We start from the raw sequence: 26,771 nt of genomic DNA, 5'->3' as shown, positions 1-26,771 counted from the left end.
TATTATCACCCCAAAAATTAAGGTATGATTATCATATCACTTTCTATTTACACCACAACACCCGATCCACCATCAAAACATGTTATGCATGAGTGTTTTACACCTCACATCACACGCACACACACAACACACATGCACGCACACCGAGGCACACACACACACATACCCACACGATCCACACACACACATGTATCCCATAATCATCAATTGTTTCCCCTTTCACTCAATCTATATGCATGAGGGTTCAAGAACACCGATTAATCGGTTAGATGAAGAAAGATTAATATAAAAATACCTTTTTTTGATAGAACGAACGGTAGAAACAAAGTAATAGCCTTGATTCTTCAAAGATTCTTGAGTTTCAACTTCAATTCTTCTCAAAAGATGAAGAAATATTGGAGAAAAGTAGAAGAAAAATTGAGAGAGAGTGGGAGAGAGGGGAGCAGCGTGAGGGAGAGAGAGAGACGGTATTTTTTTGATTTAGGGTTAGGTTTTGTCTCTTATTTATAGAGTTCAAGAAATAATCCCACAATTAAATAAATAAAGATTTGGAAAGATATTGTGGGAGAGATTGACGTTAATATTGGTGAGAAATAAGGGGGTTTCGAATTTTCATGCTATTTATTAGCATATGATTTAATTTGGATATTTCACGAAGTAGAATAAAATATTACGGAGCAGAATAAAAATAATAATCTCCCCAATTAAATAGGAAAAGTGGCGATTTTTATTCCTCTCCCACAAGGAATTTAATTAATTTCCTAATTAAAATAGGATATGGCAAGATCTCCTTAGATATGATAAGATATGCTAGAATATTTATATTTATTCATGGAAGAGAATAAATAAGGGATCAAATAATATAATAAAATAATTCCTTCTCCTACAACTAGGAGATTTTCGAAAATCTCCTTGAAATAAGCATAGGGGTCGAAAATTCTATGGAGAAAATAAGGAATAATCGGACTTTGGATTTAATTTGGATAATTATCCCAAGCAATAATTAAATCCAAGAAAAATAGAATTCCTCTCCCATAAAAAGAAGTGGTCGAAAATTCCAATTAAATAATGGTGCTCCTATTTAATCTCACTCATCCCTTAAGAATAATTCACCACAATTTCATTCGCCCCACATCAAAATATTCACATAATTACGTCACAAAATCCACCATTTTTAATTCCACTCCATCTTCACAACACGTTGACCTTTCAACGGCCACGTCATATTTTTCCCAATATTGACTATTCAATAGCCATGTCATATAATCAACAAGTTTGACTATTCAACTCAAATTCAACTCCATATCGCAATTAGGTCACAAAGAATCGTGCAATAAATAACTCATCATTTAATACACGCACTTCATAGCATTAATAGCATTTAATGCAAAAAATTTATGTCTCGCTCCCATAAAAAGAAGTGGTCGAAAATTCCAATTAAATAATGGTGCTCCTATTTAATCTCACTCATCCCTTAAGAATAATTCACCACAATTTCATTCGCCCCACATCAAAATATTCACATAATTACGTCACAAAATCCACCATTTTTAATTCCACTCCATCTTCACAACACGTTGACCTTTCAACGGCCACGTCATATTTTTCCCAATATTGACTATTCAATAGCCATGTCATATAATCAACAAGTTTGACTATTCAACTCAAATTCAACTCCATATCGCAATTAGGTCACAAAGAATCGTGCAATAAATAACTCATCATTTAATACACGCACTTCATAGCATTAATAGCATTTAATGCAAAAAATTTATGTCTCGAAAATTAGGGTTCGAAAAAGTGGGGTGTTACAAAATTGCACTATTCCATTTATTCTATCCAGAAATGTGAGGTGGCTCCACTTGTTTTTGTGCCACGTGTGATAGAATATCTAAGTTGGATTAATGATTGGTTTTCCTAATTTGCTATGGTGGGATTTTTTTACTCTATTTTTGTTATGATATATACTCCCTCCGTCCCAAGGTATTAGACCAACTTTCCTTTTTGGGATGTCCCAACATATTAGGCTCATTTTCTTTTTTAGCAAAAAACATCTATCTTATTTTATTCTCCACCTACTTTTTTCTCTCTTCTCTCCCCTACTTTTTCCCTCTCTCATACTTTACTCTCTCCACTTTAACTATTTAAATATCAATTCCTTAAATCATGTGCCCAAAAGAAGTGAGTCTAATACTCCGGGACGGAGGGAGTACCTTTTAGCACGTTTTTTGTTATGATTGATACATGATTGGCATGTACACCCGCTTTCTACATTCTTACGTTTGACTCCACTCAATTTTTTTAATGTTTACATAAAAGAAGTCTTATTTAGGAATCGCAGATTGTCCATAATATTTTTTTATTGTAGGAGTATCTTTCTTCTGCACATATTTCTTCTTAGTACGAAAATTAAGGAATAAATGTTTAGTGGGTTTTATTGGAGTGAAAATAGAATGAATTATAGGGAATGAAATGGATAACTAAGAGATATTTCATATGGTTCCTATTAATTGTCCTATTTTTACTGGTGAAGGTTCTTAAAATTATTTAACTTTATTAAGAAAAGTGAAAGATAAATGTTCATGAAGTATAGTTCCTATTTTTATAAATAAAATGATGCAAAATGACTATAAATTTGTTAGGACTATTATACCCTTCGATTTAAAATACACTTTTTATTAACTATTTATGTTAATATAGAAGTTGGGTGATGGGGTTTCATGCAAATGTGATCCTTTTATATTCAATCCGGAAATAGTGAGGTGGCTCTAGTTGGTTTTTGCCACTTGTGATGGTAAACCTATATTGGATTAAATAATTGTTCCTCATTTATTATGGTGTGTCTTATTTGATTTTTTCGGGCTCTACTCAATTTTTGTATAGATATACACTTTTTGTAACACGTTTTTTTTACTTGATTAATGCACTTTCTTTGAAAATGTGTCTACATTCTCTCTTGTACTTACTAGGAGTGATTTATCTGTGGGGGAAATTGACTCCACTCAATTTTGTTATATTTTATAAAAGAAGTACTATGATATATAAATTATACATTTTCTTTGATATTTTTATTTTTTTCTCCTTCCGGCCATATATCTTTTGGGTATGAACAATAAGAAATAAATGTTTAGTGGGTTGATTAGAGTGAAAATAAAATGAAAGAGGGAATAAAAGAGATAATAAAATAAGAGATAACTGAGGAAAATGTAAAGTAAGAGAGTATATAATGTAAACGAGATTATATTTTGCCACCAGGGCCAGTTACGCAGGCCCAATCGAGCGAGTGCAATGTTTAAATGTATTGAATTTTGCTAGATTTGACTCAAATGCAATGAAACAATTCAAACAGAGGGAACATTTAATTTAAAAATAATTGTGTGAAATAAAATACTATTACATGAAAATGTGATTAATTGTTTGTGTTATATTGGTAAGGGGCCTTATATCAAAATCATGAATCCATCACTGATAATGAGATCATGGGTCACAAAAGAAGGAGGTGATTGTGGTCATGGATGAATGTTGATGCCATTGGGAATTGATAGGTATTGTAGAAGGGTGTTTTTATTTTTTGATTAATTGGGGTTTCATGCAAATGTGATCCGTTTATATTCAATCCGAATAAGTGAGGTGGCTCCAGTTGGATTAATTAATTGTTCCTCACATGTTATTGTGGGGCTTATTTGATTTTTTTGTGAAATTGTCTCTACTCAATTTTGTAACACGTTTTTTTGACTCGCTTACCGACTCAATTTCGGTACTCCCTTCATCCCACTACTTTTTTTTTCACTCACAGTTCATTATAAAACTAATACTGAAAGTGGGTCCCAAATTCCACTAACTTTATTCTCACTTTTCTTCACAAAGTGAAACATTTTTTTAAAATTCATTTCAAGTCAAAATGGCTCTTTAAACAGTGAACGAAGGATTATCTATATTGTGAAAACAATTACACTCCAAATTACAATAAAAGGCCTTATACAGAGGCTAGGAAGACTCTGCTAGCAACTTATGTGGAAAAGCTAGAGAAGAAGTGGGTCGAAGGAAACGAGCTGTACGGATGTAGGCGCGGCCTGGGCGTAAACAACGGTGAGGTAGTTGTTGGGCTTGTCGAAGGTTTTCTCCCTGGCGGAGATAACAAGCCTGTAACTAACACCAGCGAACACTTGCTTCTCAGCCTTTAACACAGACACCAGAGTCAAGGACGTCTTCTTCTGTTTGTTGTATTCCGACACCGCGACTTGTGCGATTATTAAAACATCCGGTGCTCCCGGGTCGGTCGGCTCGTAGTCAGGGGGGAGACTTCCCATCACCAAATAAGAAAGATTAGTTCATGAATAAAAATAATAGTATCCCACAATTCAATATTTCCTTATTTGGACAGTACCTAATAAATTATCTATTTTTATTTTTACTATTTTTAATTAACTAACTTTTTCCTCACACAAAGTCAAACAATTTCTCAAATACTGTGACACAAATAGGGGCATACACTATGTTAGTGTCAGCCATTGCGACTTTTGCGACGGACGACGCGGCTGCTGCGGCCATCCCCGCCAACACGAGGCCCCGTCTCGTGTTGCTGCTCTCCGTCAACACCTTCTCCGGGTCCATCGAGGCCCTCACCGCCAGCTGGTTGCTGCAATGGGTGGTGGCGGTGGCCGGCTTGGTGGCGACGGCGCCACCAAAGAAGGAGGTGGTCATGGTCATGGATGATGCCATTGGGAATTGATGATAGGTAATTTAATTAAAAGTGTGTGTTTGTGTGTTAATTTTGTGATTAACTGTTTACTATTTAACTGTTATATATAGAAGTTGGGAGCTAGGGTTTCATGCAAAATTTTGCTATCGTTTATTTTATCCGGAAAAGTGAGGTGTCTCCACTTGTTTTGTGCCACATTTGATAGAATATCTAAGTTGGATTAATGGTTGGTTTTCCTAAATTGTTATGCTGGGAATTATTTTGGTAAATTGTCTTCTACTCTATTTTTGTTATGATAATATATGCCTTTTGTAGCACGTTTTTTGTTGCGATTGATAAATGAGTGTTCGAGGCTGCTCTGATAGTTTTATCCATTCAATTTCTGTATGTTTATATAAAAGAAGTCTTATTTACAAATTATAGATTTTCTATGATATTTTTATTGTATTTCTCCTTCTTCCCATATTTCTTTTTAGGTTCAAAATTAAGGAATGAATATTTTAATAGGTTGAGATATAGTAATAAAGTAGGTCTGTAGGAGACGATTGACGGAATGGTAAAGTAAAAGAGAGATAGTAAATGAGATTATATGTATTGAATTTTGACTGAATCGATTTAACAACACACAATTGTAAATTTGTAATGGGACAGAGGAAACATCTACTTTAAGATAAATGTGTGTAATGATATACTACCTCCATTTATTCTATCCGGACAAGTGAGGTGGCACCAATTGTTTTTTGCCACGTGAGCCTAATTGGATTAAATAATTGGTGTTCCTCATTTGGTATGGTTTTGTGAAATTGTCTCTACTAAATTTTTGTATGTGTCTCGGTTTCAGTTGGAATTAACATTTGGTTGGATTGTCTATGATATTTTTGGTGTATTCTCCTTCTGCCCATATTTCATTTTAGTACGAAAATTAGGAATAAATGTTTCGTGGGTTGATTAGACTGAAAATGTAATGAATTATAGGGAATGAAATAGATACGTAAGATATATTTCATCTGGTTCCTATTAATTACCCTATTTTTACTGGTGCAGGTTCTTAAAATTACTTAACTTTGTTAAGTAAAGTGAAAGATAAAAGTTCGTCAAATATTGTTACTATTTTTATATTAATATTATATAAAGTAATGGTAAATGACTATAAATTTGTTAGGACTATAATACCCTTCTATTTAAAATACACTTTTTTATTAACTATTTATTGTTTCTCATTTATTATGGTGGGGCGCCTATTTGTTTTTTTCGTGAAATTGTCAATACTCAATTTTTGTATGGTTACACTTTTTGTAAAACGTTTTTTTTTTTTGTGACTAATGCACCTTCTTTGAAAATGTGTCTACATTCTCACGTACTCATGATTTATCTGTGTGGGGAAATTGACTCCACTCAATTTTTTGTATTACTCTCTCCGTCAATTTTTTGTATTACTCTCTCCGTCCCTGAAAATTTGTCACTTATTTCCTTTTTCGTCCGTCCCTAAAAATTTGTCACCTTTCACTTTTACCATGGACCCTACATTCCACTAACTCATTCTCATTCACATTTTATTTTAAAACTAATACTCCCTCCGTCCCCCATTAAGAGTCACACTTTTCCATTTCGGTCCGTCCTCAATTAAGAGTCACACTTCATTTTTACCATAAATAGTAAGTAGGTCCCACATTCCACTAACTCAATTCACTAACATTTTATTATAAAACCAATATAAAAAAATGGGTCTCACATTCCACTAACTTTTTCAACTCACATACTATTACATTTCTTAAAACCCGTGCCGGGTCAAATGGTGACAAAATTTGGGGGATGGAGGGAGTATATTTTATAAAAGAAGTACTATGATTTATAAATTATACATTTTCTATGATATTTTTATTGATATTTTTATTGTATTCTCCATCTGGCCATATATTTTTGAGTACGAAGATTAAGGAATAAACGTTTAATTAGTGGGTTGATTAAAGTGAATATAGAATGAAAGAGGGAATAAAATAGATAAGTAAAGAGAAGAAAAAAATAGTATGAAATAATTGAAGAAAATATAAAGTAAGAGATAGAGTATAAGGTAATCGAGATTGAATTTGCCACCAAGCCTATCTATGCAGGCCCAATCGAGTGAGAGCAATGAGCCCAAAGCCTGCGATCATGAGACCGGCAAGATGAAAAGACTGTGTGACCAACTAGGAACATAAGATTGAATCTTGCTCTATTCCCGAGATTTATTATTTGAGTGAGTCTGTGTTAGGTCTACTTTCGTGTTTAACTTCTTGGGTATTCTTTGATTGTTCCTTCCCGAGTCGTATAAAGAGAGTTCGGGGTCAGGATTCTATAAATCCTAGAATTCACGAAGGTGCTAGATCTCTCGAGGGCTAACTCGAGGCATGTCATATTCCGACACTTTGTGAAAATTGGAGTAGTAAAATGCCTTATTCAGAGGCTAGTTAAAGTGCTAAACACTGGAGATAGTTTTTTTCATTTTCACACACTTTAATAACTAATACACTTGAGCATTTAGTTGCTTTGCTTTTAGCGAAATCTATTGAAGGAGTGGCTCGAAGGAAGTGAGGAAGTGAGCTGGAGGGATGTAGGCGCGGCCTGGGAGTAAACAACGGCCTCAAATCTGTTGGTGATATATGGGCGTTCATCTTTCGCGTTGATAAACAGCTTGTAATTCACACCGGGCACCACCTGCATATCAACCCTTAACACAGACACCAAAGTTAAGGAAGCCTTATTCTGTTTGTTGTACTCCGACACTGCGAATGTGGCCAGTTGAAAGTACTCCTGTGCACTCGGATCCTTCACCGGCGTATACCCGCCTACTTTCCTACTCATCACCAAATTATTCTTAAGATTAGTTTAGATGGATACAAATAATACTCCCTCCGTCCCATAAGGTGTTTCTTTTCAGCATGAGATTTAAGAAAATTGTGTTTAGTCAGTTAAATAAAGTACTCCCTCCGTCCTCGATTAAGAGTCACACTTTTCCATTTCAGTCCGTCCCCAATTAAAAGTCACGCTTCATTTTTACCATAAATAGTAAGTAGGTTCCACATTCCACTAACTCAATTCACTCACATTTTATTATAAAACCAATATAAAAAAATGGGTCTCACATTCCACTAACTTTTTCAACCAACTTTTCTCTATATTTCTTAAAACTCGTGCCCGGTCAAAGTGTGACTCCTAATGGAGGACGGAGGGAGTAAGAGAGATCAGAAGAGGTAGTAAAGTAAAAAAAAGAATAAAGTAAATGTGACTAAATGTTTTGTTTTTAGCCAAAAAGGGAAATGACTAAAGTAACTTGGGACAGAGGGAGTACTGCTAGTATAAACAATTGAATATTTATAATGAAATGTACGGTTCAGCCGTCGCAGCTTTTGCAACGGATGATGCTGCTACTACGGCCATGCCTGCCAACACGAGGCCTCGTCTCGTTTTGGTAGTTTCTGTGGCTGCCGCCACCACCTTCTCCAAGTCCATCGAGGCCCTCACCGCCAGCTGGCTGCTGGGACGGGTGGTGGCTGTGGCCGGATTTATGGTGACGGCGCCGCTAAAGAATGGGGCGGTCATGGTCATGGATGATGCCATTGGGAATTTATAAAAGCAAACCTAACAGATAAGATAAAAATATAAAAGAGATTTACAAACACTAGAGCTGAAATCTGTATCTTGTGGGTCTCGAAATCTTCCTCTTGGGCAGAGTATGCACCGCTAGTTGGGCTTGGTCGGCAGGCATGTGGTTGGGCTGGATGGTCATCATACAAAGCTAATGCATGCCAGGACGGAGGGAGTATAATTTTTTCTCATTCATGATCCTCTCGTTCTTCTCATTTCACAAACTTTCAAAATTGTGAAGAGACGACCGGAAAAAGGTAAGAAGAGAAAAGAGAGCAATAAGATTTATTGATTATATTGTGAAAAAAGTACAATCTCCAAATTACAATAAAAGGCCTTGTATAGAGGTTGGGAAAAGTGCTAAAGAGTGGAGAAAGTTTTTTCGCACACTTTAATAACTGATACAGGACTTGAGCATTTTGTTGCTGCGTTTAGGACTCCACTGGCACCTTACGAAGGAAATCTATAGATAAAGTCGCTTGAAGGAAGTGAGCTGGAGGGATGTCGGTGCGAGCTTGGAGTAAACAATGGCCGCGAAGTTGTCGCGATTGCCGGGTTCATCCCTCGTAGACAACACCAGCTGGTAATTCGTACCTTCCACCACCTGCGTCTCAACACTTTTCACAGAGTCCAAAATCCAGGACTTATTATTCTGTTTGTTGTATTCCGACACCGCAAATGTCGCCAGTATAACATACTCCTGTGCTTTTGGATCGGGGACCGGTGTATACCCGCCGGGAATCCTAAAAAAAGTGTAGTACATTTTTAAGATTAGTTTAGATTGATATAAACAATAATAGAATAAAAATTTGATATTTATAATGAACCGTACGCTGTCGCGGATTTTGCGACGGATGATGCTGCTACTGCGGCCATCCCTGCCAACACGAGGCCTCGCCTCGTGTTGGTTGTCTCTGCAGCTGCCGCCACCATCTTCTCCAAGTCCATCGAGGCCCTCACCACCAGTTGGCTGGGACGGGTGGTGGCGGTGGCTGGCTTGGTGGCGACGGCGCCACCAAAGAAGGAAGTGGTCATGGTCATGGATGATGCCATTGGGAATATTTGATAGGTAATTTAATTAGAAGTGTGTGTGTGTTTGTGTGTGTTGATTTTGTGATTAACTGTTTAATATATTACTCTTATATATAGGAGTTGGGAGCTGGGGTTTCATGCAAAATGTGATTCATTTATTCTATTCGGAAATGTGAGGTGGCTCCACTTGTTTTGTGCCACGTGTGATAGAATATTTAAGTTGGATTAATGATTAATTTTCCTAATTTGATATGGTGGGATATTTTTGTGAAATTGTCTGCTACTCTATTTTTGTAAGGACGTACACCTTTTGTAAAACGTTTTTTGTTTGTGATTAAGACATGAGTGTTTGAGGCACCATGCACATGTACTTACTGTACATTCTCACCTACTCATTTCTGTTTATATAAAAGAAGTCTTATTTAAGAATTATAGGCTGTCTCTAATATTTTTTTATAGTATGCCTATATTTATTTTTAGTATGAAAATCAAGGAATAAATGTTTAGTGGGTTGATTATATTGGAGTCAAAATAAAATTAAAGAGGAAATGAAATAGAATAGTAAAGTCGAAATTATTGACGAAACTGTAACATAAAAGAAAGAATAAAGTAAATGAAATTATATGTTTTGGATTTTGCCATAATTGATTCAACTGCAATATAAAGTTTAAACTGTAATGGGGCAGAGGGAACATTTAATTTAAGATAATTTTGTGAAATAATACTCTCCCTCCGTTTATTCTATCCAGAAAAGTTAGGTTGCTCCAATTGTTCTGTGCCACGTGTGACAAGAATCTAGGTTGGATTAATAATAATTGGTTTTCCTCATTTGTGAATTTTTTTGTGAAATTGTCTTCTATATTTTTGTAATGTTTTTTAGCACGTTTTTAGTTGTGATTGATACATTAGTGTTCGAGGCAGCTCTGACGGTTTTCTCCACTCAATTTCTGTATATTTATAGATTGTCTACGATAATTTTTAGTGTATTCTCTTCTGCCCATATTTCATTTTTGTACGAAAATTAGGAATGAATGTTTAGCTAGTGGTTCGATGAAATTTAAGCACATACGATCTAAATTTCGTACTCATGAACCAATGCATCCCAATATAATATGTAAAATTGTAAATATATAGTACTACACACTATTAATGTATGTTACTAGATATAAAATTTTATAGTTTCAAACAGAATTATTATAATTATAAACCATACGGAGTAATATTTTAGAGTAGGACATTCAAACAGAAAAATGTGTCACAATATTGGAGTGAAAATAGAATGAACTATAGAGAATGAAATAAATAAGTAAGAGATATTTCATCTGGTTCCAATTAATTGTCCTATTTTTACTGGTGCATGTTCTTAAAATTATTTAACTTTGTTAAGAAAAGTGTAAGATTAAAGTTTGTGATATATACTTCCTAGTTTTATAATCCATCCATCCTTCAAATATTGTCCCACTTTGATCCGGCACGAGTTTTAAGAAATTTAATAAAAATTGAGTTGAAAAAGTTAGTAAAAAGTGAGTCATACTTTTATATATTAGTTTTATAAGAAAATGTGACGATGAATGAGTTAGTGGGACCTATTTTTGTGGGACGGACGAAAATAGAAAAAATGGGACAAACTTTCAGGGACGGAGAGAGTTTATTAATTTTATATAAAGTGATACTAAATGACTAAAAATTTGTTAGGACTATTATACCCTTCGATTTAAAATACACTTTTTATTAACGATTTATTGTTCCTCATTTATTATGGTGGGGCCTATTTTTGTTTTATCATGAAATTGTCACTACTCGATTTTTGTATGGATATACAATTTTTGTAAAACGTTGTTTTGCTGTGATGAATGCACCTTTTTTAAAAATGTGTCTACATTCTCGCGTACTCAGTGGTTTATCTGTGTGGGGAAATTGACTCTACTCAATTTTGGTATATTTTATAAAGAGGGAATTACATTTTTAGGTTCTATACTCTCAGCGACGAACATTTTCGTTACCTATACTTGCAAAATATCATCTGCGGTACCCAGACTATGCTAGTTGCTCGTTTCAGGTGCTTTTTCACTTTTGACCAATTTTTCAGACAAAAACACCCCCAAAAGGCCTAAAGGGCATTTTTATACATTACTCTCTAAAAGTAGGCGCCATTTACTGACATTGAAATACGTGTATGTTATTTCAAATTCCTACTTCCTCTATTTCCTTTGTTCTTTCTCGTCTCTTCTTCATTATTTAAGGCTTATTTTTTTTTCTTCTTTCTCCTCCATATCTTTCTTCTTCTTTGATCTTCATTTCTCTTTCCTAACTTTTATTTTCTTCTTATTTATAAAGTCTTATTTCTTCTACCTTTTCCACACTCATATTCCTATGTCTTCTATGATGTCTACGAATTCTTTTTTCCTCCATATTTCTTCTTCTTTATAAATCTTATTTCTTCATTTCTCTTTCTTAATTTTTCTTTCTACATTCGCACGTTTGTCTCTACTCAATTTTTTTATATTATTTTATTTTAAAACGTTTAGTTGGTTAATTGGAGTGAGATATAAGAATCGAATAGGGAATGAAATATTATAAGTATGAGGTAATAAGAAAAGGAATATAGTAAACGAAATTAAATGCATACCTAAATTGGATTAATTAATTGTTCCTCAAATGTTATTGTGAGGCTTATTTGATTTTTTTTTGTGAAATTGTCTCTACTCAATTTTTTGTATGGATATACACCTTTTGTAACACGTTTTATTTTGTAAAATAATACGAGTGTTCGAGGCAGCATAGACACTCGCTTTCAATACATTTTCACGTATTAACTAGGAGAGGTTTATATATGTGGTGTGGGGAATTAAATTGTCTCTACTGATTAATCAATTATAGATTGATTGTCTATGATATTTTGATTGTATTCTCTTCTGCCCATATTTGTTTTGAGCCTGAAGATTAAGTAATAGTAGTACATGTTTAGTGGGTTAATTGGAGTGAACCTAGAATGTAAAAGGGAATGAAATAGATAAGTACAAAAAGATACTCCCTCGTCCCACCACAAGTGATTAACTTTTCATTTTGGATTGTCCCACTATAAGTGATCAATTTTCTTTTTTAAAAAAAAAAAAAAAACTTTAATCCTCTCTTACTTTATTCTCTCTTTCTTACTTTATTATCTCATTATCTCTTTTACTTTTTCTTCTCTCAGACTTTATTCTCTTCACTTTAACTCAATATATATCATTTTCTTAAATCTCGTGCCCAAAAGAAATTCATCACTTGTGATGGACGGAGGGAGTACTAATAAAGTAGGAGGTGATTGAATAAAATGTGAAGTAAGAAAGAATAAAGTAAACTAGATTGAATTTTGCCACCAAGCCTAGCTACGCAGGCTCTATTCGCAAGATTTATTATCAAGTCTATATTAGTTATAATTTCATGTTTATCATCTCAGATTTTTTTATTTTACTGACTTTCCTGAATCGTATTAAGAGAGTCGGGGTCAGGATTCTATAAATCCTAGAAACTCCATAATCTTTAAATCATTGAGAAACAACGTACTCCCTCCATGTTTATCATCTCGGATTTTTCTTATTGACGAAGTGCTCATATCCCAACACTTCATGAAAATCCGGTGAAGAAGATTGTGAAGAAACGGCCGAACAAGGAAATGAGAGAAAAGAGGGGAATATCATTTATTGATTATATTGTGGGAATAATTGTATTACAATAAAAGGCCTCATTTAAGAAGTGGGTTGAAGTGCTAAACACTGGAGATAGTTTTTTCACACTCTTAATATTGATAAACTTGAGCATTCTGTTGCATTTTAGGACTCTGCCGGCACCTTATGAGGGAAATCTACTTAAGAAGTGGGTTGAAGGAAGTGAGCTGAAGGGATGTCGGCGCGGCCTGAGAGAAAACAATGGCCTCGTAGTTGTTGGTGACGGGGCGTTGATCCCTCGCGGAGAGAATCAGCCTGTAATTCACACCAGCCACCACTTGCGTCTCAGCCCTTGACACAGACTCCAGAGTCAAGGCCTCATTAATCCGTTTGTTTGCTTCTGACACCGCGAATGTCGCCAGTTGAAAATACTCCGGTGCGCTTGGATCCTTGGCCGGCGTCCACCCGCCGCCTTTCCTACTCATCGCCAAATTAAAAAGTGGAGTGTATTTTTAAGATTAGTTTAGATGGATACAAATAAACAATTCAATATTTATAATGAACCATACTGCAGGTCGGCGGCCATAGCGGCTTTTGTGACGGACGATGCTGCTACTGCGGCCATGCCAGCCAACACGAGGCCCCGCCTCGTGTTGGTGGTCTCTGCCGCCACCGCCTTCTCCAAGTCCATCGAGGCCCTCACCGCCAGCTGGCTGTGAGGGGTGGTGGCTGTGACGGGCTTGGTGGCGACGGCACCACCAAAGAAGGAGGTGGTCATGGTCATGGATGCTGCCATTGGGATTATTTGATAGGTAATTTATTTAGAAGTGTGTATGTGTTTATGTGGTTAAATGTTTAATATGTAACTCTTATATATAGAAGTTGGGAGCTAGGGTTTCATTCAAAATGTGATTCGTTTATTCTATCCGGAAATGTGAGGTGGCTCCACTTGTTTTGTGCCACGTGTGATAGAATATCTAAGTTGGATAAGTGGTTGGTTTTCCTCATTTGTTATGGTGGGATTTTTTTTTTATGAAATTGTCTTCTACTCTATTTTTTGTAAGGATATACACCTTTTGTAGCACGTTTTTTGTTGTGATTGATACATGATTGGCATGTACACCCGCTTTCTACATTCTTACGTTTGACTCCACTCATTTTTTAAAGTTTACATAAAAGAAGTCTTATTTAGGAAGAAATGTTTAGTGGGTTTATTGGGGTGAAAATAGAATGAATTATAGGGAATGAAATGGATAAGTAAGAGATATTTCATCTGGTTCTTATTAATTATCCTATTTTTACTGGTGCAGGTACTTAAAATTATTAAACTTTGTTAAGAAAAGTGAAAGATAAAAGTTCGTGAAATATAATATAAAATGATGTTAAATGACTCTAATTTGTTAGGATTATTATATCCTTCGATTTAAACATACACTTTTTTTTTAACTATTCATGTTGATATAGAAGTTGGGTGATGGGGTTTCAAGCAAATGTGATCCTTTTATATTCAATCCGGAACAGTGAGGTGGCTCTAGTTGGTTTTTGCCACGTGTGATGGTAAACCTAAATTGGATTAAATAATTGTTCCTCATTTTATTATGGTGTGGCTTAAAATTTGATTGTTTTTTTTTTGTGAAATTGTCTCTACTCAATTTTTTATGGATATACACTTCTTGTAAAACGTTTTTTGTTGTGATAAATGCACCTTTTTTGAAAATGTGTCTACATTCTCACGTACTCACTAGGAGTGATTTATCTGTGTGGGGAAATTGACTCCACTCAATTTTGATATATTTTATAAAAGAAGTACTCTGATATATAAATTATACATTTTCTTTGATATTTTTATTGTGTTCTCCTTCTGGCCATATATCTTTTGAGTACGAACAATAAGGAATAAATGCTTAGTGGGTTGATTCGAGTGAAAATAAAATGAAAGAGGAAATAAAATAGATAAGTAAAGAGATAATTGAAGAAAAATATAAAGTAAGAGAGAGAATAAGGTAAACGAGATTGAATTTTGCCACCAAGCCCAATATGCAGGCCCAATCGAGTGAGAGCAATGAAATTGAAATCCATGAGCCCAAAGCCTGCAAGATGAAAAGACAGTGTGACCAATTAGGAAGATAAGATCGAATCTTGCTCTATTCTCGAGATTTATTATCGAGTTTGTATTAGGTTTACTTTCATGTTTAACTTCTTGGGTTTTCTTCGAATGTTAATCCTTCTCGAGTCGTATGAAGAGAGTCGGGGAATATCATTTATTGTACATCCAAATTAATATAAAAAGGCCTTATACAGAGGTAAAAAAAAAAAAGTGGTAATTAAACGTGTTTAAATGTATTGAATTTTTCCAGAATTGACTCAACTACAACAAAACAACTCAAATAGAGGGAACATTTGATTTAAAGTTAATTATGTGAAATAAAATACTATCACATGAAAATGTGATTCATTGTTTGTGTTATATTGGTAAGCGGCCCTGTATTAACTAATTATTTAAAAATACAGAAGTTGTGATTAGGATGCAAATATGATCCGTTTAAACTCAATCCGGATAAGCCAGTTGGTTTGTGCCACGTGTGGTGGTATACCTAAATTGTAAGTGTTCCTCATTTATTATGGTGTGGGGGGCTTATTTGATTTTTTGTGAAATTGTCTCTACTCAATTTTTGTATGGATATACACTTTTTGTACCACGTTTTTTGTTGTGATTAATGCACCTTGTTTGTAAATGTGTCCACATTCTCACGTACTCGTAGGAGCAGTTATCTGTGTGGGGAAATTGTCTCCACTCAATTTTGTCATAATTCTTTATAAATTATAGATTGTCTCCACTCAATTTTCGTACTATGTTTTATAAAAAAAATACTACGATTTATACATCATACATTCTCTATAATATTTTTATTGTATTATCCTTCTAGTCATATTTCTTTTAATTTGAAGATAATTGTGTGAAATAATATACTATTGCATGCAAATGTTATTAAAAAAGGTTGCATCATCTTCTTCAACACTCTTCTGCTCAAACAATTTTTAAAAGATGATCATTATACAAAGCTAATGCATGCCGGCCAAAGTGTTGTAATTACGAAGATTACGTAACTAAGTAGGACGATAAGATCGAATCTTGCACTATCTGCAATATTCATTATCCAGTCTAGATTAAGTTTAATTCCATGTTTATGTTTTCTTTGTCTGTTTTTTCCCAAGTCGTATTTACACACTCTGAACATGACTCCATAAATCCTAGATTACCATAATCTTTAAGCCATTGAGAAATAAAGTACTTCTTCTGTCGCACAATAAGATTCATTTTTTGTCATTTTGGCTTGTCTCCCTTTTACTATAAATGGTAAGTAAGACTTACATTCCAAATTTATAATAACTCATTACACCCACATTTTATTATAAAACTAATACACATAGTGGGACCCATATTTCATTTGTTTTTTCAACTCACTTTCTTTTACATTTCTCAAATTCCGCATCGGTCAAAAGGAGATTCGTATTCCAGGATGTACAGAGGGAGTATAGTTATTTCTCATCATGATTATCTCCTTCTTCTCATTTCACAGACTTTCAAAACCCTAGGTTCTCTCGAGGCGCATCATATCCCAACACTGTGTGAAAATTGGAGAAGTAAAATGCCGAGAAACGGTGAGAAGAGAAAGAGGGAAATATCATTTATTAATTATACTGTTAAAATATTTACTATCTCCATATTATTACAATAAAAGGCCATATATAGAGGCAAGGAAAAGTGGTAAATAAACACTGGAGATAGTTTTTTCACACAGTCTGGCTATTGAAGAAGTGGGTTGAAGGAAGTGAGCTGAAGGGACGCGTCCTTGGAGTAAACGATGGCCTCGTAGTTGTTGGGTTTGGGGCGTTCATCCGTCGCGGAGAGAATCAGCCTGTAATTCAAACCATTGACCACCTGCGTATAGCCCTTCAACACCGAATCCAAAACCAAGGACGTGTTTGCCTGTTTGTTGTGTTCCGACACTGCGAATCTCGCGATGTTAACAATCTCCGGTGCACGTGGATTGGGGAGCGGCGTCCACCCACCTAACCTGCCCATCGCCAAATTAAAAAGTACGGAATATTTTTAACATTAGTAAAGATGGATAAAAATAGTATTCCATGCGTCCCACAATGTCCGTCACATTTTAGTTTTATCATTTTATAGTAGCAGACCCCATATTAATTCCACTCACTTTTTTAACTTTTGGGTCAAAACATGACAAATTTTGTGGGACGCAGGGAACAGTATAAACAATTTCAATATTTATTATGAACTCTTAGGGGCATACAAGTTATCAACGTCGGCCACTGCGGCTTTCGCGACGGACGACGCAGCTACTGTGGCCATCCCCGCCAGCACGAGGCCCCGCCTCGTGTTGGTGGTCTCTGCAGCTGCCGCCACCGCCTTCTCCAAGTCCATCGAGGCCCTTACCGCCAGCTGGCAGCTGCGACGGGTGGTGGCCGTGGCCGGCTTCGCGGCGACGGCGCTGCCAAAGAAGGAGGTGGTCATGGTCATGGATGATGCCATTGGATTTGGGAATTGATAGGTAATTTAATTACAAGTGTGTATGTGTTTGCGTGTGTGTTGATTTTGTGATTAATTGTTTACTATGTAACTCTTATATATAGAAGTTGGGAGTTAGGGTTTCATGCAAAATTGCACTATTCATTTATTCTATCCGGAAAAGTAAGGTGGCTCCACTTGTTTTGTGCCACATTTGATAGAATATCTAAGTTGGATTAATGATTGGTTTTCCTCATTTGTTATGGTGGGATATTTTTTATGAAATTGTCTTCTACTCAATTTTTTGTATGGATATGCACACGTTTTGTAACACGTTTTTTGTTGTGATTAAGAGATGAGTGTTCGAGGCAGCATGCACACTCGGTGTCTACGTTCTCACGTAGTCAATTTTTATATGTTTAAATAACGGAAGTCATTTATTTTTAAATTATAGATTGACTCTAAATTTTTTTTGTTGTATGCCCATATTTCTTTTTAATTAGTATGAAAATCAAGGAATAAATGTTTAGTAGGTTGATTGAATGGAACGGAAGAGGGAATGCAATAGATGAGTAAGAGATAGTAATAAAGTAGGAGATAACTGATTAAACTGTAAAGTAAAATAGAGAATAAAATAAAAGAGGTTAAATATATTGAATTTTGACATAATTAATTCAAGTGTAACTTGTAATGGGACGGAGGGAACATTTAATTTAAGATAATTATGTGAAATAATATACTCCCTCTTTTTATTCTATCCCGAAAAGTGAGGTGGTTCCAGTTATTTTGTGCCACGTGCGATGGTATGCCTAGTTGGGTTAAATAATTGGTGCTCCTCATTTGTTATGCTTGGGGCTTCTCTGTGAAATTGTCACTATTCAATTTTTGTATGTTTATACACCTTTTGTAACACGTTTTTGTTGTACTAAAAATTTGGGCTCAATTATTCAATTGGGACAATTTGTTTTTTCATACAACATTTCCATGCTCAACTATTTAAATATTTGATACCCAATAATTTGATCATATCTGATATTATTCAAACTTTAACATTAACATATGTTGAATAAATTTATTAAAATTAAAAGTACTCGTATCAATAAATCTATCCATCAATGGCAAGAAGCAAAACTTGAAAAATAAAAAAGAGCCAAGTGAATGGATCCAGTTTTTGCAAGACTACCCTCGTCAATTTGGGCATGGGCCCAATGTAACAGCCTAAAAGGTCCACATTTTGGCCCATATACATTTTTTCTCGTAGCAACAACATAACACTATTTTCTTAGTTTCATTTAGCCTGCTTAATTTTATCAAGTTATGCTTCAATGAGTTCCCAAAGGAAATAACGAAGTCAATTATTTAGTTACAAATAATAATAGAAATATCAAAAAGAGTTGAATGGCAGGAGAGAAAATTTTAGAGGATATTTAAGCACATAGAATCCAAACTACATACTCAAGAATTCAAGGCCCATCCGATAAAATTCAAAATCAAAATCAAGATACCAAGCAAGAATCATTTACAGAGCAAATTCTTACTTAGATAAAAAGCCTCAAAGAGTTCACCTACAAATATAAAATCGATTGTTCACAATCAATCACAAAGAATCTATGCCTTTAGAAGAGTAAAATGTGCAGACTCATAGCCTCAAAGAGCTCTCCTGCAAATCAAAAGTTGATTACACCCACTTTGTTCACTTTCAAGTACAAAGAATTATATCTTTTGCTTAATTAATGCTGTAGAAAATGTGGCGTCTCACCTTTCCATTTCACCTACATAGTTTCCTCCACGCCTGAAAATTAATAGTACTATATAAATATTAAGAAGTTAAAGTATCTTAAAACACTTAAGTTGGTATCAAAACAAAGCAAAAATCATGCATAACACAAAAAGATTACCGCCCTTGAATGTTGAATCAAAAACTAAATGACTAATATTGTAGTTCACTCAACTTATAATACCCAACACAATAAAAAAGCAAGTATCAATTCTTAAATTCATGTAACAACTCAATAATACAACGACTGATTTCGAACATGGGATAGAAAACATGGGTTCTCACCTTTCGAGCTCAGATCTATAGTAGTAGCCTCCGTATCTGAAAGTTGATACATAAATATTTAGAAGCTATAGCAACCTAAAAGAGTTAATTTGATATCAAAACAAAGTGAAAATCATGCATAAAACAACATATGATTACTGTCCTTGAATCACAGACTAAAAGAGCAATATTTTCAGTCAAACTAGTTTTGGATATAATTCACTCAACTTATAATACCCAACGCACAAAAAAATAAGTCACAATTCTTAAATTCATGTAACAACCCAATAATACAACCATTGATTCTGAACTAGCAGATAGAAAATGTCGTGTCTCACCTTTTCAGCTCAGATATATAGTCACCTCCATACCTGAAAATGGATACATAAATAGAAGTATAGAAACATAAAACTATTAGTTCGATACATCAAACTTTAATTCGAGTCTGTTATGAGCCTAGTTAGAATATGAAATCTCAAACTTATCTTGAAGTATATATATTAGGACAAAGACATCATTGGATTTGCTGTTGAGGACTAACCTTACAAATTTGATTGTTGTGGGTTTCTCATATAGAGAATAAGATGCAATAACACGAAGCGTAACACCAGCACTCGGTTGTAATTTTTTCGCACAGGTTAGAGCTAAAGGATTGCAGTCCTCCAATTCAATCTCTATGATCTTAATTCCACTTATGGATAGAGAATAAGGCTTGTGGATCTCTTCCAGTTCATAGCAATGTTTCATGCTTAGGTATGAAAGCCTGCGGAAGCTTTCAAATCCTGGTTTCCATTGCACCAAATCACTTTCTTCAATTAGAAGATACTCAAGACTCGAAAAACTAGGTCGTTGTGGTTTCCAACGTGAACGATCTGTTTCCCAGTGTGAACCTACAAAGGCGTATGATCGCAATTTGAGCACTTTAAGACTTGGCAAACAGCCAATCGCATCCATGTATTCCCATGATAAACCCATGCCGCTCAAATGTAACTTTTTCAAATTGCGTGGCAACTTCAATGACCCCGAGAAAACATGACCGTGTTTGATCACAGGATTTGTGATACTGAATTTGAGCATCTCCAAACTTTCAAGTGTTGAAATGCAACCAAAGCAACTCAAAAGGTCGTTATGATCATCATAAGGTGTCAACTCAATCTGTATTCTTAATTTCATTATGTTAGGAATTCTTCCAGAGAGTTTCAAGATAGTACAAATGCTAGTATTCACACCTACAAGTGTTGAGAGCTTTTTCAAAGAAGCAAGATGAGATGGAGCTGCAAGGCTCTTTCCCGGTATCTCAATATGCTCTAACTCTTTCATGTCCCATATTTGTATTGGTACATATGATGGAGCCCCACAACGTCTAATTTTCATATGTGGATGCATAATCAAGACTCGAAGATTGAAAAGTTTGGATATAGTTGCAGGGAGTTCTCCATTGCAAGTTAAAGCAAGGTACTTAAGTTGGACTAGTGACAAAATTTCTATTGGAAATGTATAGAAACGTTGTGTAAGAGCATCTATTTCCCTTAGCAACATGAAACCAACATCTATAGGGATTGGATATTGGTGGTAAGGACCATAGAAAAGGAGAGAACGTGTTGAGGATGCACAGTTCAATCTCACTAAGTTGCTAAATTCTTTGATGCCAAATAAAATGTTATTTTCGAGACACAAGCCGCGCTGGCCTTTTAGACCTTCCTCTTGGGCATCAAGTAACTTATTTAAGACATGATAAAACTTGATCTTACTAGCTTCTCCTCTACACACGTGCTGCCATGAAGAATGAAGCCGACAAGTTTTGTACTCCCTAACACCAAACTCACCTTGAGTTTTATCCATGCTTTTCAAGCTGCGTAAGACAAGACTGTAGTATATAGCTAGCTCTCTTAAACATTCCCGATCATACCACAACCCATCAGCAGTCAACATATCAATGATCTTGGAAGGGGATGTGTGATAATCTTGAGGGAAAACTCCCATAAACATAAAAGGCATTTTCAGATGTTGAGGTAAGTACTCGTAACTTGGGAAAAGTACCTTTGATATTGGATTATATGCATCTGTGAAGACTGAATTTCTCCTTTCTGCTACTTCATTCCAGTAAGCCAGATTTCTATTTTGCTCGGATTTTGACAGGATATCAGCAACAGTGAGTATCAAGAGAGGGAGACCTTCACAAAGCTTGGCAATTTTGGTGGCAGATTTGTGAAGTTGAGGAGGGCAACTCTCATCACCAAACACTTTCCCACATAGTAGTTCCATACTTTCTTCTTCCTTCAATAACCTCACCTCATACCAAGTTTCAGTAATTACATCCTTCATTGATTTCCGATGTCGACCCATAAGCAAGACATGAATACACACATCTTTGATGTTTGATATGGAACGTACCAAGAGTTTCAATACTTTTGTCTCCAAGACATCATCCAACACAATGAGGCAATTCTTACCAGCCAATCTTTCTTTCAAGAAGTCTCCTTTTTCTTCATCTTCCTGTGTAATTCCACACAGTTGAGTTAGAATGCCTCGTAAAATTTGACTGATCTGTTGGGGCACTCTGCCTACGGTTACCCACGCGCGACACCTATATAAGATCTGAATTTGTGGATCTTGATATATTTGCACTGCAATAGTAGTCTTCCCAACGCCTGCGGTTCCATGAAGTGCGTGGAAATGAATCCAGCCGCTATACCAAACCTTTATCAGATTGATTTTGAGTAGCTGGAATTGGTCTAATAATCCAATCATCTTCGAGTTGGTTCCACGAAAACCGATTATTGAGGAAATAGGTTTGTCTTGAGGCATATTCTCTACTTCATGAATGTATTCCTTCCCCATGTCATTGAGCGTCTGGATCAAGGAATGAACATCTTATTCCAGACTCTGCAGATCAATGGATATTTTCTTTCTAAGACTTTCAAATTGTGATAGAATGTGTTAGTAAGAAGGGATTCCAATGAGTCTTCGAATTTCCATAATGCCTCTTTGATTCTTCCATCCAAAGCATTCACCTTCTTCCTGCTCTTGCTTGGACTTGTCTCGTCCAATCTTTCCAGAATTTGGTGCAATGAATCCAACTCTTTGTACACGACATCCATGATTTGTTGAGAGCGAGCAACAAGGCTAAAACGAGAACAACGGAGAATATTGTTAATTGTATTCCTAAGAGAAAGCACAGCACCATAAGCAGTCATTTCTCTGATATGAAAGTTGGTGGTGGTGAAGGAATATATGTGAGTGATCAACTTGCAAATTTCAGTCAAGAGCTTCAGTTGTATATGATGAAACCTCAGATATGAGAAGAAATAATGAATGGAGAAAATGGTAATTGATCTGATCACTGGTGGTGGACAATGTGGTTGGTTGTGGTAGACATGTCTTATTTTCAAAACTTTTTGAATGATAACTTGTACTGACCTTTTTGAAAAACAGTGGGTCACCAATTTAAAACTGATTGCAATGGCAATATTGTAATTCTAAAAAAATAATGGCCCATAACTGTAGATATATGTCTTTTAAAATTAATAGTTCTTTCTTAATCAAAGCAATAGTTGATAGATAAGAATTACCTTTTCTCTACTTTCAAATTTTGTATATTTCTTTATCTACTTGTGTTTCTACTCTAGAAAAAAAATTTACGAACTCACATGCTCGTTGATGTCTGTGCTCTCATCCATTTCCTCATGATCATACGTATATTCATCATCATTCTCTTCCTCATCCTCGTGACATGTATAATCACCAACGTCCAAGCCTATATCTGCTGATTTTTCAAGTTGAATTTGAAAGATGATCATTGTACAAAGTTACTACTTTCCTAATATCTCCAAAATATTCACATGAGTAATACCTTCGCCATCTTCTCCCCAGTTGGCATAATTTCAAAATCATTCTCTGTCTGTATCTTCACTATCAGTCATATCTTCATCATCATTCTCATCCTCAGTTTCCAAAATGGATCTGCAGTAATGAATTTGGAAGAGTGTAAAAGGTTAAAATTGAACAAGAAACCATAATTTATATGTTTTCATCGGTCACATCTTTTTGGTACAAGGAAATGAGAGAAAGCTTCCATTACCAAAGGGATATGTATGTTGTCCTTATTCTAAGCCTTGAATGCCAAATTTTATTTAACTCAATACAGCAGTACATGTATCATGTAATGAAGTTACTTTGTCAAAACAAAGATCAAATCATGCAAAACACAAAAAAAGATAATGTACCGCTCACCTTTTCAGCTCGAATAATAGAAATTCCTAATTTATGCAACAACCTAATAATACAACGATTGATTTTGAACATACGGAAAGAAAACGTGGTGTCTCACCTTTCAAGCCCAGATATATAGTCGGCTCCATCCCTGAAAATTGATACATAAATATTGTGAGCCTAATTAGAATTAGAAATCTCACAGTTATCTTGCAATGTATGATTTGATTACTAACCTTTCACATTTGAAGGTTGTTGGTTTCCCGTAAAAAGAAGAAGAGTCAGTAACACGAAGCCGAACATCATTTGTTGGTTGCAATTGGCTGGCACACGTCAAAGCTAAAGGATTGCAGTCCTCCAATTCAATCTCTATGATCATTCTTCCAAATTCTGCATACACAGAAGCAGGCCTGTGGATCTCTTTTAGTTTGTAGCAATGTTTTAGGCTCAAGTATTTAAGCCTAAGGAAGCTTAGGTACGCTGGTTTCCATTGCACCAAATCACTTTCTTCAATTAGAAGAAACTCAAGACTCGAAAAACTATGCCTTTTCGCTTTCCAATGTGAACCACGAAAGGCGTATGATCGCAATTTGAGCACTTTAAGACTTGGCAAAGAGCCAATGACATCCAAGTATTCCCAGGGTAAACCCATGCCACTGAGATGTAACTTTTTCAAATTACGTGGAAACCTCAATTTCTTGGGAGTCACCGAGAACACCTGACTATGCACGATCACAGGATTTGTGATACTGAATTTGAGTGTCTCCAAACTTCCAAGTGTTGAAATGCAACCAAAGCAACTCAAAAGGTCGTTATGATCATCATAAGGTGTAAGCTCAATGTGTATTCCTAATTTCTTTATGCTAGGAATTCTTCTCGAAAGTTCCAAGAGAGTACAAATGCTAGCATTTACACCAACAAGTGTTGAGAGCTTTTTCAAAGAAGCAACATGAGATGGAGCAGCAAGGCTCTTTCCCGGTAACTCAATATGCTCTAACTCTTTCATGTCCCATATTTGTATTGGTACATATGATGGAGCCCCACAACGTCTAATGTTCATATGTGGATGCATAATCAAGACTCGAAGATTGAAAAGTTTGGATATAGTTGCAGGGAGATCACCGTTACAAGTTAAAGCAAGGTACTTAAGTTGGACTAGTGATAAAATTTCTATTGGAAATGTATAGAAACGTTGTGTAAGAGCATCTATTTCCCTTAGCAACATGAAACCAACATCTATAGAGATTGGATATTGGTGGTAAGGACCATATAAAAGGAGAGAACGTGTAGAGGATGCACAATTCAATCTCACTGAGTCTCGAAACTCTTTGATGCCAAATAAAATGTTATTTTCGAGACACAAGCTGCGTTGACCTTTTAGATCTTTTTCTTCTGCATCAATTAACTTATTTAAGACACGATAAAACTTGTTCTTACTAGCTTCTCCTCTACACACGTGCCGCCATGAAGAATGAAGCCAACAAGCTTTAAAATCACTAACAGAAACCTCATGTGAAGATTTAAACACGCTCTTCAAGTTGCGTAAAACAAGACTGTAGTAGAAAGCTAGCTCTCTTAAACATTCCCGATCATACCACAACCCCTCAGCAGTCAACATATCAATGATCTTGGAAGGGGGGGTGTGATAATCTTGAGGGAAAACTCCCATAAACATAAAAGGCATTTTAAGATGTTGAGGTAAGTACTCGTAACTTGGGAAAAGTACCTTCGATATTTCATTATATGCATCCGTGAAGACTGAATTTCTCTTTTCTGCTACATCCTTCCAGTAGGTTGGGTCTCTGTTATGCTCGGATTTGGATAGGATATCAGCAACTGTGAGTATTAAGAGAGGGAGACCTTCACAAAGCTTGGCAATTTTGGTGGCAGATTTGTGAAGGTGAGGAGGGCAAATCTCATCACCAAACACCTTCTCACATAATAGATCCATACTTTCTTCTTCATTCAAAAACCGGACCTCGTGCCAAGTTCCATACAGAATGCCATTCAGTAGTTTTCGATGTCGACCAGTAAACAGGATATGAACACATCCACTTTTTATGTTCAGAAATGAATCCTCCAAGAAATTCGATATCTCCCAGACATCATCCAACACAATGAGACATTTCTTTCCATACAATCTTTCCTCCAAGTAGTGATCACTAATTTCTTCATCTCCTTGTGCAATTCCACACAGTTGAGCTAGAATGCCTCGTGCAATTCGACTGATCGGTTGAGGTACTCTGCCTACAGTAACCCACGCGCGACACTCATATTTGCTCTGAATTTGTGAATCTTCATAAATTTGCATAGCAAGAGCGGTCTTACCAATGCCTGCCGTGCCATAGATAGAGTACTCAAGCCTCCAGGGGAGATCTCCTCGCAAAAGATAGGCTTTGATTCTTTTGAATTGATCTGATAATCCGATCATCTTCGAGATGCTTCCACGGGAACCAATTGATGAGGAAATAGGTTCGTCTTGAGGCATATTCACTACTTCATCAATGTACTCCTCCTGCATATCATTGAGCTTCTGGATCAACGAATTTGCAGCATTTTGCAGACTCTGCAGATCAATGGAGACTATCTCTGGAAGAATTTCAGATTGTGAAGGAATGTGTTGAATGAGAAGAGATTCCAGTGAGTCTTCAAATCTCCAAATTGCCTCTTTGATTCTTCCATCCAAAGCATTCACCTTCTTCCTGCTCCTGCTTGGACTTGTGCCGTCCAATTTCTCCAGAATGTGTTGCAATGGATCCAACTCGTTGTACACGACATCTATGATTTGTCGAGAGCAATCAACGAGGCTGAAACGAGAACAACAGAGAATATTGTCAATTGTATTCCGAAGAGAAAGAACACCACCAAAAGCCGTCATTCTTCAGATCTGATGGTTTCTGGTGGTGGAGCGGCGGCGGAAGGGAGAAAGGGGTAAGGTTGAAATTATATGTGAATTTGACAATAAACATTGTGCGA

General features: G+C 35.7%; 5 protein-coding genes across 8 annotated transcripts; all 5 read right to left on the bottom strand.

The window, feature by feature from the left end:
• Positions 1-3,917: 3,917 nt before the first annotated feature.
• On the bottom strand, positions 3,918-4,792 carry LOC125218100 (cysteine proteinase inhibitor 6-like). The gene is made up of 2 exons (XM_048119697.1): positions 4,493-4,792; positions 3,918-4,302 (listed from the first exon to the last, which is right to left on the bottom strand). Exons 1-2 carry the CDS (start codon positions 4,720-4,722, stop codon positions 4,023-4,025), a joined length of 510 nt encoding a protein of 169 aa, XP_047975654.1. The 5' UTR covers positions 4,723-4,792; the 3' UTR covers positions 3,918-4,022.
• Positions 4,793-8,597: 3,805 nt separating this feature from the next.
• LOC125219448 (cysteine proteinase inhibitor 5-like) lies at positions 8,598-9,447 on the bottom strand. The gene is made up of 2 exons (XM_048121426.1): positions 9,159-9,447; positions 8,598-9,069 (listed from the first exon to the last, which is right to left on the bottom strand). The coding sequence occupies exons 1-2, from the start codon at positions 9,377-9,379 to the stop codon at positions 8,790-8,792; spliced, it is 501 nt and encodes a 166-aa protein (XP_047977383.1). The 5' UTR covers positions 9,380-9,447; the 3' UTR covers positions 8,598-8,789.
• Positions 9,448-13,017: 3,570 nt separating this feature from the next.
• Positions 13,018-13,858, bottom strand: LOC125217704 (cysteine proteinase inhibitor 1-like). Its single transcript, XM_048119230.1, has 2 exons — positions 13,578-13,858; positions 13,018-13,485 (listed from the first exon to the last, which is right to left on the bottom strand). Exons 1-2 carry the CDS (start codon positions 13,802-13,804, stop codon positions 13,206-13,208), a joined length of 507 nt encoding a protein of 168 aa, XP_047975187.1. The 5' UTR covers positions 13,805-13,858; the 3' UTR covers positions 13,018-13,205.
• Positions 13,859-16,672: 2,814 nt separating this feature from the next.
• On the bottom strand, positions 16,673-17,647 carry LOC125220545 (cysteine proteinase inhibitor 5-like). The gene is made up of 2 exons (XM_048122709.1): positions 17,328-17,647; positions 16,673-17,087 (listed from the first exon to the last, which is right to left on the bottom strand). Exons 1-2 carry the CDS (start codon positions 17,564-17,566, stop codon positions 16,817-16,819), a joined length of 510 nt encoding a protein of 169 aa, XP_047978666.1. The 5' UTR covers positions 17,567-17,647; the 3' UTR covers positions 16,673-16,816.
• A 1,347-nt stretch (positions 17,648-18,994) lies between these two features.
• On the bottom strand, positions 18,995-26,736 carry LOC125201184 (putative late blight resistance protein homolog R1C-3). 4 transcript variants are annotated; one of them, XM_048099174.1, is made up of 7 exons: positions 23,437-23,450; positions 23,234-23,346; positions 20,125-22,709; positions 19,922-19,954; positions 19,605-19,640; positions 19,302-19,334; positions 18,995-19,202 (listed from the first exon to the last, which is right to left on the bottom strand). In XM_048099174.1, the coding sequence occupies exons 3-7, from the start codon at positions 22,422-22,424 to the stop codon at positions 19,190-19,192; spliced, it is 2,415 nt and encodes an 804-aa protein (XP_047955131.1). In that variant the 5' UTR covers positions 22,425-22,709; positions 23,234-23,346; positions 23,437-23,450; the 3' UTR covers positions 18,995-19,189. The 4 variants fall into 4 exon arrangements, with proteins under 4 accessions (XP_047955131.1, XP_047955130.1, XP_047955129.1 ...); XM_048099173.1 differs by lacking the exons at positions 18,995-19,202; positions 19,302-19,334; positions 19,605-19,640; positions 19,922-19,954 and adding exons at positions 23,914-23,946; positions 24,032-26,042; positions 26,124-26,736 and having other exon boundaries at positions 22,441-22,709; positions 23,437-23,546; XM_048099172.1 differs by lacking the exons at positions 18,995-19,202; positions 19,302-19,334; positions 19,605-19,640; positions 19,922-19,954 and adding exons at positions 23,914-23,946; positions 24,032-26,736 and having other exon boundaries at positions 22,441-22,709; positions 23,234-23,349; positions 23,437-23,546.
• Between the last annotated feature and the right edge of the window lie 35 nt (positions 26,737-26,771).

The sequence above is a fragment of the Salvia hispanica genome, chromosome 1 (genome assembly GCF_023119035.1).
Source record: "Salvia hispanica cultivar TCC Black 2014 chromosome 1, UniMelb_Shisp_WGS_1.0, whole genome shotgun sequence".
In the NCBI taxonomy this organism is placed as follows: Eukaryota; Viridiplantae; Streptophyta; class Magnoliopsida; order Lamiales; family Lamiaceae; genus Salvia; species Salvia hispanica.
The sequence above is the reverse complement of the archived record's forward strand: the minus strand, read 5'-3'. Positions and strand labels throughout refer to the sequence as shown.